The sequence below is a fragment of the Echinops telfairi genome, unplaced genomic scaffold, assembly GCF_000313985.2.
Source record: "Echinops telfairi isolate 266 unplaced genomic scaffold, ASM31398v2 ScPeMD7_5;HRSCAF=22, whole genome shotgun sequence".
In the NCBI taxonomy this organism is placed as follows: domain Eukaryota; kingdom Metazoa; phylum Chordata; class Mammalia; order Afrosoricida; family Tenrecidae; genus Echinops; species Echinops telfairi.
This window is the reverse complement of record NW_022103901.1, coordinates 24,465,006-24,482,570: the sequence shown is the minus strand read 5'-3', so window position 1 is coordinate 24,482,570 and position 17,565 is coordinate 24,465,006. Positions and strand designations below refer to the sequence as shown.

General features: G+C 44.6%; 1 protein-coding gene across 3 annotated transcripts in view; it reads right to left on the bottom strand.

The window, feature by feature from the left end:
• PDILT (protein disulfide isomerase like, testis expressed) overlaps positions 1–17,565 on the bottom strand; it is a 50,898-nt gene that overhangs the window by 8,975 nt on the left and 24,358 nt on the right. For all 3 annotated transcript variants that reach the window (XM_045285954.1, XM_004706082.2, XM_045285955.1), the window contains exons 4-8: positions 16,565–16,698; positions 14,367–14,504; positions 10,856–10,966; positions 10,618–10,743; positions 2,921–3,118 (exon numbers count right to left, since the gene is read on the bottom strand). In XM_045285954.1, the coding sequence (XP_045141889.1) occupies positions 2,921–3,118; positions 10,618–10,743; positions 10,856–10,966; positions 14,367–14,504; positions 16,565–16,698 (707 nt within the window). The remainder of the gene's footprint in view (positions 1–2,920; positions 3,119–10,617; positions 10,744–10,855; positions 10,967–14,366; positions 14,505–16,564; positions 16,699–17,565) is intronic.

The following is a 17,565-nucleotide window of genomic DNA, read 5'->3' as shown; positions in this document are numbered from 1 at the left end:
ATAATTCTCTTCCTCGCTCTTCCCTAGACTCTAGAAAGGATTAAAAAACATCTTTGTAGTCTAAGCATGTTTTGAAATTGAGGATGCCATCAAGATACAATGATCATTACTGATGATTTGAATGCAAAGGTTTGAATCTAAGAAGGATGGGCAGTTGGGGAAAAAAGACCCTGATGATAGAGATGCTGGAGACAGCATGGTAGAATTTTGCAAGTGTAATGACTTATTCATTGCAAACACCCTTTTTATCATCCAAGACAGCCACTATATACGTGAGCCACAGAACAGAGTACAAAATCCTCAAATCAACGATATCTGTGGAAAGAGACCAGGGGGAAACTCAATATCATCAGTCAGAAAAAGACTGTGGAGCAGACCAGACATACAGCCTAGAGCATCTCCCACTCATCTGAATTGAGAGACCATCTCAAGAATAGATTTGATGCTTTATACACCGAAGAAAACCAGACAAGCTGTGGGGTGCCATAAAGGATATTATACATGAAAAAAAAACAGGGGTAGAACTAAAAGCCCAAAATGCTTTATAGAAGAGATTCTGAAGCTTGTTCTTGATTGTAGAACAACTAAAGTGAATGAAAGAAATGATTAAATCAAAGAGTTCAACAGAAGGTTTTTGTTTTTAATCATTTTATTAGGGGCTTAACAGAAGGTTTTAAAAAGCAGCTGAAGTCAAAGTGTGACAATAACATGTGCAAACTTATAGTTAGAAAACCAAAAAAGGGAGAAAATATTTAATGTTTCAAACCAAAAAAGAACTAAGGAAAAATGCAAGCCTTGATTTTCAATACTTAAGGATTCTATGAGCAAAAGAGAAGGAGTACACAGTAAGTGCATAAAAAATAAATGATTGATGCTCCACCATTTCAGAAGGCAGCTGATAGTATTGAAGGAAGAAGTCCAAGTTGCACTAAAATCATTGCTGGGGATCATGGCTCCAGGTACTGACAGCAGAGTACAAATTGAAATGTTTCAACAAATCGATAGAGCTCTGAAAACACTCATTGGTCTATGCCAAGAAATTTGGAAGACTGCCTAGCCAACCAGCTGGGAGAGATATATATTTATGCCCATACCAAAAAAGGTGGTGTATAGGATCTAGTAGAAATAAAAATCTAGTAGAAATCTTGTAAAAATTAGGGAACCATATCACTAATATTGCATGCAAGTAAAATTTTGCTGATGATCATTCAAAATCATTGCAGCACTGTGTATATAGGGAACTGCAAAAAATTCCCAAAAAATCAAGCTGGATACAGATAAGGACATAACATGAGGGTTATCGTTACTAACATTAGATGGATCTTGACTAAAAACAGTGAGCTGCAGAAAGATGTTTAACTGTGTTTTTCTGACTATACAAAGACACCTGACTGGATAATACTGGAAGAATGGGAATTCCAATACACTTGATGGTACTCATGCCTCCCATGTATGGCCTAAGTGCAGATGGCTGAAGAAAAGGGGAAAACAGAAAGACTAGTTGCCCTCTGGCTCACAGAGACCTCATGTGTTACAGAAGAGAACTAAGCTGCACAGAGTTTCCTAAGACTAATAAATAGCTTGTCTGAAAATAACCAAGTCTTTCTACTGATACACCTCTAGGTGGGCATTGAACCTCCGACCTTTGGGTTGGTAGCTGAACACATTAGTCATTTGCATCACTCAGGGATTCCCAAGTTAGACTAGGCTTTTAGAAACTGACGTATCGGGAATACTGTGGAGTAGGGCAAGAAAGGAAGTCTGTGTTTGGGAATCTGTGTCTTCCAAGAGTGAGTCAGAGAACAATGAGCGGAGGGAACCGATGGTCTGAAGTGCAAAATCGTGTAACCCAAATATCCTGGGTGTTTGCTGGTAGAAGGAAGAGGAATGGTTTAGGAAGGGAAAAGCAGCCCTATTTGAGAAGGCTACCAGGGAAAGCAGTGTGCTTGCGGGGAAGAAGAGGCAGGAAGGAAGCCTTCAGAGTTAAGGTGACCATCCGTTTGTTTGCCTGTGAAAGTCACGTTTTAGTTGCTGCAGTAATTTTACCTTGTTCTGTTGCAGAACACTCTACAAGGTATCTCCTTTGGTCACAAAAGCATCCGAGTTCAGAGCTTAAATAAGAGAGTCACCTTACTCGGTGGGGCAGTTAGGGGTAGATCTGACCATTGGGATGAATACAGTTTTCCGTGGCTGGTCTTCATAGCAACAAGCAAACTGTCACGGAGGATACACCACTGCCCCTCAAGGCGGGCAAAACCCCTGCCTTTGTTGGTTTTGTGTTTTAGACAGGAAGACATAATACACATGACAGAGAGATGATGGCTGCCTCTGGTGCATCAGCTAAGAATCCAACCGGGTTTGTCCTCATGAAAAGTGAGAATTCTACTCACAAAACCTCCAGTGACCTCCGTTGAGGACCATAGCAGGAGCTGTCTAACAGCGAATGATGGGTTGTCTGGGAATATGTCTGCAGTCTCTGCTCAATTTTGGCCAAGCTTACCCCCTCCCACCCACATGGCCAGAAGTCTCCTAAAGACTATGGACGAATCCTGATAACTCTGTATCCCACCCACTTCTTTCTGCTGCCCATAAGCACACATCTACCCTGGGCACAAGTAGTTTTGTCACACTAAAGTCTGAAATAAGGATTAGAGTCTGAGCAGTTAGCTCTCCTGATGGCCAGCATCTTAAGGGGAGATTTGGAAGGAGGTAGTGACTTGACTTGAAGAATAACTAACGAAGCTCAGGACAGGTCAGGAGTTGGATAGCTTGGAGGGAGGAAGATGAGGTGATTTCTCCACATTGAAACGCTAGGTTTATCTTTATCATTCCTTCCCATTTGGGTGAACAAAGCTTGGAGAATTATGGGAAAGGAGTGATTCTGAGATTGTTGGTAAATCTTGCCCAAGAAGAAACGTACCTTCGCTTTGCTACTCAAGAAGCTGGTGCTGAATTTCTTGAGGTTTTCATAAGTTATCTCTTCTGCAGGCATTTTGTACCTCACGTCAGAAGTCAAGTTGAGGATTTGGACAGATGGGATATCCACTTCAGTGACCCGGAAATACTCAAAAATACGTCCGTTTCTGGGATCATCAGTGTCCACAAGGATGAAAAGGATCTGTCAAATCAAATAGAATCCATTTCTCTCTGGATCTTTTACCAGTGGAGGGAAACTATTGGGAAACTTTGGTAGTGCCCGAACCAAACACCAAACTAAGCCCATTGCTACTGAATCAGGTCCAATGCATAGTGACCCACCGGAGAACTACTCTATAAGGCTTTTAACAAATTTTAATAAATAATTGTATTGGGGGCTCTTACAGTTCTTATAACAATCCATACATCAATTGTATCAAGCACATTTGTACATATGTCGCCATCATCATTTCCAAAACATTTTCTTTCTACTTGAACCCTTGGCATCAACTCCTCTCTTTTCCCCTTCCCTCCCCCGCCCTCCCACCTTCATGAACCCTTGATAATTTAGAAATTATTTTTATTTTCATATTTTACACCATCCACTGTCACCCTTCACCCACGTGTCTGTTGTTCATCCCCCAGGTGTGGAGGGTTGTACATCGATCACTGAGATCGGTTTCCCTTTTCTCCCCCGTATGTCCCCACCTTTCCCCTACCCTCATGGTATCTCTCATTATTGTTCCTGAGGGGTTTATCTGTCCTGGATTCTGTGTGTCAAGAGCTCTTATCTGTACCAGTGTACATGGTCCAGTCTAGCCAGATTTGTAAGATAGAACTGAAGTAATGATTGTCGGGGGAGGGAAGCATTAAAGAACTAGAGGAATGTTGTGTGTTTTTTTGGTGCTATACTGCACCCTGGCTGCTCGTCCCTTCCTTGTGACCCTTCTGTGAGGGGATAGTCAATTGGCTACAGATGGGCATTGGGTCTGTATTCCAACCCCCCTCGTTCTCATCTAAATGGTTGTTTGTATTGGGTCTTCTGATGCTTGATCTGGTCAACACCTCATGATCACATGGGTTGGTGTTTTTCTTCCCTGTTGGCTTTGTTGCTTCCCTGCTACATTGCCGCTTGTTTAACTCCAAGCCTTTAAGACCCAAGATGCTGTATCTTGTAATAGCTGGATACCATCAGCTTTCTTCACATTAGCTTATGGACCCATTTTGACTTCAGTGATCGTGTTGGGAAGGTGAGCATCACAGAATTCCAGGTTATTAGAACAAAGTGTTCTTGCATTGAGGGAGTACTTGAGTAGATGTCAGTCAGCAACCTTAATACTTAACCTATAAATATATGTACATTGACCTATATCCCTGTCGTTATATATTAATATATTTACATATATACTTGCCTATGTTTATACCTCTATAAATATCTTTTGCCTCCTAGTTCTTTCCTCTATTTCCTTTCACTTTACTCCTGTTTCACTATCATGTTCGAACTTCATTCAGCTTTCTGTACTTCCTCTTGACTACATTGTACTTGATCAAACCCCAACAGGTATTCTATGGCTTCCTGGTCATCGATTTTAGATCTCTTGTTGTTCCCTTGCCCCTGGATTTATTGTCTTGCCCTTTCTTTTCCCCCACGTCCTCCTCTCCCCTGTCCCTCTGGAACTGTTGGCCCCGCTGTTTTGTCCTCAGGATTGTTGATCCTGCCTATCTTATATAAATAGACATGAAAAAAATAGCCTATGAATAGTTACAGGCCTTTCTGCTGACCCTTATGGATGTTTTGCGGGTCTGATGCAGTGCCAAGCCTGCCCCTGAGTCTGAAGTCTATTTTCAGAATTCCTCAGGGATTTTGTTGCTTTTCTCCCCTTGCTGCTCTGTTGCGCTCCTTTCATGTCATGCCCTGGTATTGGGGGTCATACTGGGCACAATTCCTGTACTGTGTCTCCAGTGCTACCACCTGTGGCACTGTGGGTCAGTAAGGGGCATAGTAGTGTCTTCTACTGGGGCCAACCCTAGGTCCTCTCTGTGCATTGGCTACTCTGTGGAACCACTGGTGGGTTAGAACCATCAACCTTTAGGTTAGTTCCTGCATACAAACCATATGCACTGCCTGGGGACCTTCTGTAGAGATGACAGTCAAGAAACTGTTACTGAGTTCTACTCGGTAACACATGTCATTGCCAGATGTCAGAGTTGACTTGACATCAGTGGGTTTGGCTTCTTTTATCAAAAGCTCTATGGAAGTAGATTGCCAGGCCTTTCTTCCATGGTACTTCTGGCTGGATTCAATCCATCAACCCTTTTAATAATACAGTGCAGAATGTGTGCACCAGGCAACGAGTGTGGTGAATGCACTCATGGAATCCCGATGGCAGATTGTATGGAGCACCTCTGTGGGACTTAATTAAGGCCCCCTTCCTCCAGACAGGTACAGTCCTGAACGTCAGATAGCATCAATTAGCCTGGTCTTAGTTCTCACGTATTGTCTTATGAGAACATCCCTGTTCAGGGCGCCATCCACACAACCATAGCCTCCCTGCTCCTTGGCCAAACTGTCATTTTCCTTTCTGTGCCTCGGGATCCTTACCTGTAGAATGGTGATTATGATACCAGCCACCTTCATAGGATGGCAGTGAAAATCCAACAGGACCATCCCTATGAAGGACTTGTCTCAGTGGACAACAAATAGAAAGTGCTCAATACAACTCAACCTTTTTAAATTCAACTTCTAAATTATTTCCTGCCAGGAATTGGTGGCTTCGTTCTTTCATTCACTCCACAAAGATCCATGGAGCCCCTTCCGTGGGCTCAGCATTTGTCTGAGCACAGGGGATACACCGTTGCCCAAGGCAGGCACCATCCCTGCCCTCTGGAGGGTATGTTCTAGTGGGGAAGATAGGCAGTAAGTGAACAAGCTAATAAAGCAAATCCAGAGACTGATCATTGATGATCAGCTTGACACCCAATCTGGGCAGAGCCCGGTGACTACACCTATGGGACAAGTTGGCGGTTCCATGCCAGGCAGTGTGAACAGGAGGCATCTCTGAGGATGTGATATTTTAGCTGAACCTGGTTCAAGTAACAGGTCAGAGGAAGGATGACCCAGACAGTGGAAACTTCCAATGCAGAGGGCTGGCAGCAAGTGGAAGGGAAATGAATTTAGAATATTCCAGAAATAGAAAGGGCAGACCCATGTGGCTTCAGCACCATAAGGTTAAGGGTGAGAGAGGGAAGAAGAGGGTCATGGGAGCTGAGGTCAAGGACGCATTGCACTTCAGCAACCTCTGTAAGGTCATTGAATTTTAGTTGGAACGTGCTAAGAGGCCACTGAAGGACATTGAGATGTAGTGAATTAATATAGCCCTTCAAGCTATAATCCTTTATGTGATTATTTTATGTGATGGTCTCTATGGGCTATACTTCCACTTTGGAGGGAGTTGTCATTACCTATGCTAATGGACAGGATTAAGGTGGGCTATATTCTGAATTTCTACCTTACTAGAGCGTATGAACCAAGTCACCACCCTATGATGTTTCCTTGAAGGTATGGTTTGCTGAAAGACGGAAACTACACCTCCATCAAAGCCATTCCTCTGTGTATAGGAGCCATCTCAGAAATAGGAAGAGAGAGAAATCCAGGACCATTAAGGAAACAAGGCAAGAGTGGAGGACCTTCGGGTACTCTGTCCTGAAGTACTGGAGGCCAAGACCAAAGGCATTCAAGGCTGCAGCACAGAGAGCTTGGGACAAAGCAAAGGTGCCAGGCAGAGGCAAGGAGACCTTGAGACAGAACAGAGGAGAAGCACCAAGCTTATGAAACTGTGAGGCTAAACAACAGGCTGGCTTCCTGGGCCCCAAAGGCAGAAGCCAAGGACTCACATGGTGGAGAGGCTGAGGACCAGAGACTTGGTTATTGTCTGGGGAGAGGTTCTACTGTGGACTAATAATGGTACCCTTACAATTGACTGAGACTGGCTTGTGGTAAACTATTAATATACCTAATAAACCCCCTCAGTCATGAGTAATAGAGTGTTGTTCGTGGGAGGAGAGTGGAGGCATGTCGGACCCCTGCCTCGTGGCAATAAGGAAGCTGGAGAAGGTCAGCTTTGTCCTCTGCCACATTTTCAGAGATGGTAGCCTGAGGCTGGCATGATGGTGCTATGGAGAGGTCCCTCTGGTCTTCACACAGGGAGGGGTTCACAGAGAAGCCACAGGAATGGAAGCAGGGCTAGTATTGGGAAGCGAATGCAGCCACCAGGTGTCAGAGCTTCTTGGCAAGCACCCCTCAAAATACAAAGCGCCCCACTAAGTATCAGTGAAAAACATGAATAACATTAAAACCATCATTTTCCATTTTGAACTAATATTGTTTGCCTGCAATACAACGGAAACAGTCATGATGGTGTAATTATTGAACTAAGAATCGGAAACCTTTGTTTCTCTTTGGTCCTGAGAGGGATCACAACGGATTGGAGAAGCATGTGAATGGGGGTGACAGCGATGTTGGGCCTCGTCTTATGCTCTGTGCTCTCTGGCGTAAATTGTGCCTTCAAACCTATCTGCTGTCCATCCAAAACCCTATGCTTGTGGTTGCAATGATGTTGGGAATGGGTTTTCTTTGTGATGGTCATGAGATCGTATTAATAGAAAGTGGATGTTAGGCCCATCTCTTCAGAGAGAATAGAGTAGATTAAGAAAGCACAAATGGGGCCACAGACCTCCAAGGACAAAGAAAAACACTCCCCCAAAGAGAGAGAATTTTCCCAAGGACTAGTCACCTTAATTCTAACTTCCAGCCGCCTAAACTGTGAGCAAATAAACATTGTGGATGGGGTTGCTGTGAGTCAGTATCGATTCGATGGCAATGAGTTGAGTAAGTTCAAGTCACCCACTTGCGGCATTTCTGTCATAGCCATGCTAGATAGCTAAGACACAGACCAAAATAAATCCCAGCTAGGTTAAGGAGTTAAAGCCATAAACTGGAAGAAGATGATGATAATACAGTATGGACTATGATAATATAGTATGGAGTATGATAATACAGTATGGAGTATGATAATTCAGTATGGAGTATGATAATTCAGTATGGACTATGATAATACAGTATGGAGTATGATGATTCAGTATGGATTATGATAATACAGTATGGACTATGATAATACAGTATGGAGTATGATGATTCAGTATGGACTATGATAATACAAAAATAGAGAGCGAGCACACAGATTGTCATCAACCTAACTATTTCAAGAATATTAAAGCCTACCATTTAACAAGCCAGGAAATACATGTGCAAGAGGTACCTCTGTGATGGAGTCCCAGTGCACATGCTCTGCAGCGAATCCATGGGTTGGACTTCTGAGCCCATCTCGCACTCATGGAAGAAGGCATCAAGAGATCAAAGGAGCTATCGCACTGGGCGAATCTGCTGTACAAGACCTCTTTAAGGTGTTGAAGAGCAAGGATGTCAGTCTGAGTCCCCAGGGGTACCTGACCCAAACCACAGTATTTTCAACCCCCTCCAATGCGTGTGAAAGTTGGCCACTGCATAGGGAAGAGTGAAGGAGAAGCAATTTGTTTCCGTTATCATGGCTAGGGAAGAGCATTGCGATTACCATGGACTATCAGAAGAACAAAGCAATCTCTCTGGGTAGAAGTACAGCCAGGATGCTCCTTAGAAGCCAGGATGATGCCACTCACCTCCCATACATGTTATCTGCGAGACTAGTCTCTGGCAAGGGGCCTAACGTGTGTTAAAGTGAAAGGTCAGCCAAGAGAGAGGAAGCCCCTCAATGAAATGGACTGACCCCGGGGCTGTCACAAGGGCTCCGCTGGAACGAGTGCGAGGATCGCGCTGGACCAAGTAGTCTTGACTCCGTTATCCATAGGGTCACTCTGAGTCAGAACCAACGTGACACCCAACCAAAACAGAGGCGTCCCTGGTCATTTCCGTACAAAATACCTGTCACCGTAACATTTTGAAGTGTGGTTCTTTTCTGACACAGATGGGGCCACCTGGCGTCGAAGCCGACCCAAGGATAACTGGTTATATTTGTGTCTTGAAACCTTTCCCTGGAGACCACCAGTGCGACAGGCTGAGGCATGGATATTAAATATGCTTACAGCCTAGTCATTTTACTCTATTTCCCTTTGGTTTCAAAATGCTTACGTGTTTGATTTAAATCTCAGCCTAATTTTTCATCAAGAAGAAGTAAAGCATCTGCCATCCTCCTCCTCCTGGTAAAGGGAATGCTGCGAGGCGTCATCGAGTCGGTTCTGACCCATTGCGACCTGAGACCCAACCGAGAGAAACACTGCCCGGTCCTGCACCAAGGGCTCAAGTGGAAAGCGGGTGTCGTCAGAATGATGAAGTCAACATATGTACTAAAGTGCTGGACACAGATGACGTATGTACAGATTGTGAAGAGTTGTATGAGCCCCTAATAAAATGATTATTTTTAAAAAATAAACAATTGTAAAAATAAATAAAAAATTAAAAGCTAGCCCTCCCCTTGTCTGCCTTGATAACCAAGACACAGAGTAATGAATGCTTAGCAGAAACGCGTTGGCTTCCAATAGCAATAAGAGTGAATGTCATTTACCTTGTCTTTATTCATTGCTTTCCCTAGCACGTCCATTTCTGAGCACGCTCTCCACTTTCCGCATGAGACAACTGGCTCAGAGAAGTAGACGGATTGTACTGTTGTGTTTCTCATGGTCCATAACCTTGTCCAGGAGTGATCTCCTCCCTCTTACCCCCAACCCAAGTACAACCCCAAGTTTTACCCTGTGGTGACAGCGGCTCATCCAACGGAGGCCAACCATTAGCTCTCCATCAGTGGTGTTAGATGCCGCAGACACGTGCGACAGCATGTAAAGCAGAAGGAAACAACGCATTGCCCCATGCCATCCTCACGGTCATTGCTAGGTTTTGGTCCATTGTGACAACCACTGTGTCCATTCATCTCCTGGAGGGCCTTTCTCCATTTTTCCTGACCATTTACTTTACACCAAGCATGATGTCCTTCTCCAAGGACTGGTCCCTCTCGATCATTTGTCCAAAGTACGCAAGACAAAGACTTGCCACCTCACTTCTAAGGAGCCTTCTGGCTGTACTTCTTCCAACATAAAAGTATGTGTTCTTCCGGCAGTCCACAGCATAATCAATATCCTTCACCAGACCGTAATGCCAAGGAATTAATTCTTCCTCGGTCTTCCTTATTTATTGGCCAGCTTTTACATGTATATGAGGCAAAACCATGGCTTGGGTCAAGTGCGCCTTAATCTTCAGAGTGACCCCTTTGCGTAATTCAATGCATTATTTGGTTGTGTGAGGGCTACTTCCATAGATGTTGACGTTGGCTCCATGTAAAAAGAAATCCTCGCCACTTTCAATATTTTCTTCATTTACCATGATGTCGCCTGTTGGTTCATTAGTGGGCATTTTTGTTTTGTGTTGGGGTGTAATCCATATGGAAGGCTGTGGTCTTTGATTTTCATCAGTAAATGCTTCAAGTCCTTTCACTTCCATCACACGATAGTAGACTTATTAAAAAAGAGACATAGGCGTGGACTGATTTCTGGCTTCATGTATAATTGGGTTTTACAGAATCCACAGGCAGCAGAATCTGCAGGTTTGGGATCCCCACCCAAGAGCCCCAAAGCACCGTGACACTTGTCACATACCTTGTTTTGGAAGTCCTTTGATGCCAACCTGTAATGTTGAATTATGAGCTCAAATGACTCCGAGCTTTTAGAGGCAAAGAGCAGCATGTGATTCAGGATGTTCAATTCGTAAATCAAATCCTTATTCTGAAATGATAAAGGAAACAGTTATTCTGCACACACACACACACACACACCACCCCCCAACCCCCACCCCTGGCCTCACTGCCCACTTCCTGGGGGCTGTTTTCTCACTGACCTCAAAGTTGTACTCAATAACAAAATCTGTGAGTTGCTGTATGACGACGTGCTTGAGGGTTTGCTCATTGGTATTGTCGTTAATAAGCTCTTGGCGGTTCACAACCTTTCCCTGGGACCGAAAAAAGAAAAACATCAAAGTGACTAATTGTCATGATCTGGGCATTTAATAAATATAAACAGGACACTTTTCCCCTTTGGATAAAAGCATTGAGAAACGGTGGCATGTGCAGTCCCTAATTGTAGTACTTGACAAATACCGGCAGCTGGGCAAGAGGGTCAAACACAAGTATGTGGCAGCTCCGGAAATCCTCTTTCTCCAGACGCAGGGAGTATAATTAACTGGCAGGGCCAGCTGCTGCATGCTGTAACCCGTCGTGCTAAGGCTCTGCGTCTCACCAGCTGCTCCAGCTAGCTGCTGAATGCACCAGAGATATTAAAGCTAGCCCTTTTCTGTGGGATGAGGGACTTCTCTGGTGGGCAACTTTGCTGCACATTCTTAAAGTTCCACCACAGTCTAAGACTCTTCCGTCAAGCCTCCCTTCCTGGGTAAAAGATCCACATCAGGATCTCACGAGTCTCTGAATCTCCCTGAGCTCCCTCTCTGTTTTCCTTTGCACGTGTTCCTCATCATGAATCTTTTGCCTGTTTCCTTCAGCTTGAGGACTGCTTCTCAAATGACTCAGCTTAGGCTTCTTTGCAGTGCGAGATCCAAGTCTGAGGAATAGGAGAAACAAGAAGCTAGCTCTTGTTTTCTCTTTCTTCCATCTCCTCCTCTTCCTCTCTATGAATCACAGCCTAGGCCAAACCCTTCACCTGACTCCCACAGTAGCCTCCTGCTGGTATTACAATTTCTCTCCTTGCTTCCCTCCAATCCATCTCCCCACACTTCTGCCAAAGTGAGGTGCTTGGATGCAAATCTGATCATGTCATCCACTTGGTTACAGCACATGGTCGACCTCTCATTACCCAATGGATAAAATCTAACCTCTTTGCTGCTCATAGCAAGTGATAATGATAAATACACTTAGCGAGAACTCATATTTTGATAGCTACTGTTTTCAGCATGCCGTATACTTAACTCACCCTCTTCCCATTCGACAGACGAGGAAATTGATACAGAGGACTGGCCTGTACGATACAGGCCCACAATTCAAATACAAATGTCTCATCACTATACATTAAACAATCCATATTTCCCCACTGATCTCTAATACTTTAGTCTTTCTTTTTAAATACTCTATTTAGTATATGCTAAGTTTCTCTGCGTATTTGAATCTACTCTGGACTAGATATTGTTCTGTTTAAATCACAAATCAGATTATTTTATTCCAGTGTAAAATTTTCAAAGAGTTTCATGGACAATTGTGAAAATATATAAGGGTTCAGAGCCTTTTCTTCAAAGTCAAGTAATCTAGGTATAATTCTATCTACTTCCTGTGTGGCCTTGGGTAAGTATATTAGCCTTTCTGAGACATATCTACAAATAGCATGGCTATTGTAAGGGTATGGCTTGTGTGATGAGGAAATAAAGTGTTTCTGGAACCAGATAACCATAGAGACAGGAGGAGTACTGTACAGTGGAACTTTCTATGATGACTGAAATGTTCTATGGATCCGTGCTATCTAATATGGTAGCCATGCGCCACATGCCAGCCCATGTAATTGAGATATTAATTAATTTCCATTAAAACAGACACACAAGGCTGTTGTTAGCTGCCATTGAGTTGGCAATTCATGACACTCCCATACACAACAGAATGAAATGCTGCACAGTCCTGCACCATGTCCATGATTGGACACAGATGAGATGTGCCGCCATTGTGACCCATGGAGTTTCCATTGGTTGGTTTTCACCAGCGGCTATCATATTGGGCAGTACCGGTTTAGAGCTTGGAGAGGAGTAGAAGGAAAGTGTGCACTGAGGCTGGAGAGATATATAGAGGCCACCCCATGAAAGACCTTGCGGGCCTCATTAAAAATTAGAATATTTATCCTACTACAAATAGGAAATAGTGAAAGGCCTGTCAGTGGGAGAGAGCTTTGGGAAAGTTTCTTTTTAGACAATGAGAGAGACGTAACAAACCAAGTGGGCAGCTGATGTAGTCGAGGCTGTGGGAGACGGTGGTCACTTGATCTAGGATGGTAGTTGTGGTAGTCACCTAATCTGGTGTCAATTTAAGGATTAAGAGTGTCGGGGTGGAGTCTAGACTGTCAATCTGGAGATAGTCAATGAGACTTCTGCTGGCATGGCCTTCTCCTGAGAATTCTGGGAAGTCTGGTACTTCTTCTTGGAAATGGAAGACACTGTCTCTCTCTCTCTCTCTCTCTCTCTCTCTCTCTCTCTCTCTCTCTCTCTCTGCTATTCTCTGGGAGACATTGCAGAAGATGAGCCAAATGGACGCCACCAGACCTCAGAAGCCGGAGAAGCCACAGAGAGACCCCTGCCAGCGCTGAGATGTTTTCAATGACACTGGGTCCAAAGACTTTCTACCCACTGGCCTGTGATCTTCTGCATTTGGCGTTATGTGTTTCGAGTCTGAAGATGGCTTTATAGGTTGATATCAGAAATATGGGCTAATATCAGACTTATGGACTTGATCTGGACTGGGCCGGGATGTTTTTTCAATGCTCAGTTGCTCTTGTATATAAATATCTTTCTTATACACGTGTGTCCATGGATTTGTTCCTCTAGTCTACCCAGACTAACACAGTAGTAGAGTTAGAAAGAAGTGGGTAGGCTCATGGGATATTTTGCCTATACTGCCAGTATGATTGGGTGGGTGGATTCGTTGTTGGAGATGGAAAGGGGGAGGTGTCAGAATGATGTCTGAATGTCCTGGTTTGCTAACCTGGATGGATAAGATGGTGGCATCGTTCACTGGGAGAGGGAAAAGCCCCGGAAGAGGACTTGGAGGGAAGATTCAGACTTTGGGCTCAGCTCAGTTGAGCCTCTGGAAAAAGATATCCTGTTTGGTAAAGTGGAAGGCCAGCGTAAAAGAGGAAGGCCCTCAGTGACGTGGATGGACACAGTGGCTACAACAATGGGCTCAAACATAAATACCCATGTAAGGATGGCCAGCACCAGACAGCCTCTCCTTCTGCTGTGCACAGGGATGTGATGACCCATAAGGGCCTTGATGGCGCTCAGCGCCAACACGGTGAGCGCCTAGTGATGAACATAAGTATCTGACAATTAGAGGAGGTTGGCTGGATATTGACATATCATGGGGGGTAAGATGTTTGGGGATTTTGCAGATGATAGGGGGAGTAGGGACCTTAAGAAAAAAAGGTCTTAGGATTGAGTGTGGATGAACAGCATTATACTGGTTTCTAAAAAGGAGGAAGGACCCACAGGGGAAAATGACTAGAGAGGAGATTGTGATTTCACAAAACTAGTCAAAAGCCATCTAGTTCACAAGTGGCAGAACTGGAATGTGAACCTGAACCCTCCATGCCTCTCACTGCGCTGAACTAGAGACCCACTCAGCAGTAAGAGAGTCGCCTCCTACCTTTTTGAACACCAGGACACTGTCGAGGATGACGTGGAAACGGCCATGGGCATTGGGAATGGAAATGGCTCCAAAAGTCAGCTCTGGGAAGTCTTTGATCACCTCAAAGAACAATTCTGCAATTTCTTCCTCTAAATCCTATTTGGGGAGTGGATCTTTGGTCACGGGTTGCCGAAAAGCAAAAAACAACAAACCAAAACAAGCCCAGCTTATTTAACAAACACATAGTGGTCAATGTTTCCTCCTCCCCTTTCCAAGTTCTCGGGTTATACTTGGTCGCCTAAACTCGTGGGTGTTTCATATCCTGAGGAGTAATCCCTAAATAAGGAAAAATCCATGAGATCCGTGGCGGCGAGAACGAATAAACTTGACCTTTTCCTACAACTACAGTGAATGCTGTTCTCATTCTGAGGTGGACACATTTTAGCATTTTCGCTACAATGGCTTTCAGAAGAGGCCATTGGTTCAACCACATACAGTCACAAATATGAACTTTATAGTAAGATATGGCTGTCGTATCAACCTTTCTTCTTTAGCTTGAAATAAAATTAAGACCAAGAATGCTATCAGAGGATGAGGGAGGGAGACACACTCCTCTCCCCATGTATAAATGTATAAATATAACTTGAACTTTCTCTCTTCCACTGAGAGAAGGAGTGTGCTGAAGTCACACCTCATGAGTTAAGACACAAGAGCAACTATTCTGCTAAACAAAAAATAGTTTGTGTGTGTACCAATACATAAAGTAAAACCATTAAAAAGCTAACGCGAGACATCTCAGGAGCGTATCAAGGTTATTTATATCCATTCTTCCCCAAACATTTTCCCCAGCTGCACTTACCAGGAGGGTTAGTGTAATTTCAAATAGCAAAATGTGAATTATGTGTTATGGGTTTCGGTGAATGGAGATCATCTGAGAGGGGTGAGGGAGAGGAGCTAGTGTGGCCCAAGCACGGCTCATTGACGGTCAGCATCATAGAAATCAAAAATCAAAAAACAATGTTCTAAGTGGGACAGTGCTACTGGCAAGACCAATGAAAGGACTGTGCCAATGCCCTCACCCCTGTCTCCATTCCTGGTCACTTTCAAGCTAGCGTCTCTTATCACCTCAGCTTCCATTTTTCATCTGTCATTTTTACCTTCAGCTCTGTGGCAGTTACATAATCCGTTAACATGCGAGGGGGTGGAGTCTAGCCTGTCAATCAGGTCACAGCTTGATGACCTCGTTTGGAGGCATAAGGAGATAGACAGATCACTGGAGGCCAGACCCAGTCTCCCTGTGAGATATTCCTGTTGACAAGCTACATGAGCTACACTGACAGAGCCAGAGCCCTGGAGCTGGAGGAGCCAGGTGGAGACACACCAGCGCTGAGATGCTTCCACTACCCCTGGATCCACAAGATTTTTCACCCACTGGCCTGTGAGCTTCCTGCATTCTGCGGCATTGCATGTGTTGCGTGAGTCTGAAGAGGAATCTACAGACTGGTAATGAACATATGGGTTAATATCAGAGTTATGGACTTGATCTGGCCTGGGCTGGAATGTTTTCTTAATATACAAATACTCTTTATATAAAGCTCTTTCTTATACACATCTGAGTGTCTCTGGATTTGTTTCCACAGTCAACCCAGACTAACACAAACTCCTTCAAAAACCAGGTCCTTGGATGGGGAGAATGGCCATGGAGCTCACCCAAGCAGAAGGACATCCCCCATCCCCCGTCCTGCACATACAAAGGGCTTCAAAACTTTTGTGAAAAATTCCATGATTTTTTAATTCCACTTTCCACAAACTTTTTAAAAAAATTCTGCTGTGAAATAATTCTTTTTTCAATTTAATTTTATTTTATTGGGGGCTCTTACAGCTCTTATCACAATCCATACATATATCCATTTTGTCAACCACACCTGTACATACGTTGTCATCATCTTTTCCAAAACATTTTCTTTCTACTTGAGCCCCTGGCATCATCAGCTCCTCATTTTCTGCCTCCCTCCCCCACCCTCCCTCCCCCATGCCCCCTTGATAATTTATATTCTTTTTCCCGTGTCTTACCCGAACTGCGGTCTCATTTCACCCACTTTTCTGCTGTCCTGGGATGGGGGCCACACAATGACCCACAGACTTCTTGAAGCCTCCTCACAGGACTCCTCACCTATAGAAAGGCCCCTCCCCCCTCCCCCACTGGACCCAGGTACCTGGAAGAAGCCCACGATGACCAAAGGCCTGGATTTCACAAACTCTGCCACCTGCTGGCTGTCCGTGAACACAGACGCTTTCTGGCTGATTTGTCTTCTCAACCAAACCACCAAGGCCGTCGATTCAACCACACCTGAAGAGAGACACAGTGGATCCCACAGATGTGTCTTCTTTTCCCAACGCAGGGCCCGCCTTCCGTGGTCCGTGAGTACAAGCATCTTGTTGGGGTCCCCTCTCTTGAAGGCCAGGGTCAGTTCTCTCCCCGCCCCACACCCCCAAGCCCCAAGATACGAATATGAACAAGAACAGCTGAAGGTCAGTGTGTCCTTACCAAGTCAGGTGAGTATTGTAAGGACGCGTTCAGTCCTCACGACAACTCTGAAACTAGGGACTCCTAGTCTCCTCGTCGGATAGGCAAGGAAACCCCTTCCACTCGCCCAAACTCACTCAACGAGTCACTCTGAGCGTGTTGCTCACCTGCCTTCCAAGGTCACACTTAAATATGGTGTAAGGTATAAGTAAGTAAAATACAAATAGAGAGACCTGCTAAGCTCTGGGCCCTGTGGAACATCCCGTCCTCCTCCTGTGTCTGCAAGTTCGCAGCTGAGACCCAAACGCCCTCTGAGAGGAGCGAATCCTGACCTCTACATCACAGGTGTCATGCGGGAGATGGCAGGCACACAATCACCTGGAGCCATCTATCAGGGGAGACAGAACGGTGCGCTAGAATTTGCATAAGGCTACAGAGGAGCCTGCGTTTCCCTGGCTCCCCAATTGCACAGAGCAGCCGGTACATGTAAGGCATTACTTTTTTTTTTTTTTAATTATTTTATTGGGGGCTTGTACAACTCATCACAATCCATACATCCATCTATTGTGTCAAGCACATTTGTACATTTGTTGCCTTCATCATTCTCAAAACATTTGCTTTCTACTTGAGCCCCTGGTATCAGCTCCTCATTTTTCCCCTCCCTCCCTGCCCTCCTCCCTCACGAACCCT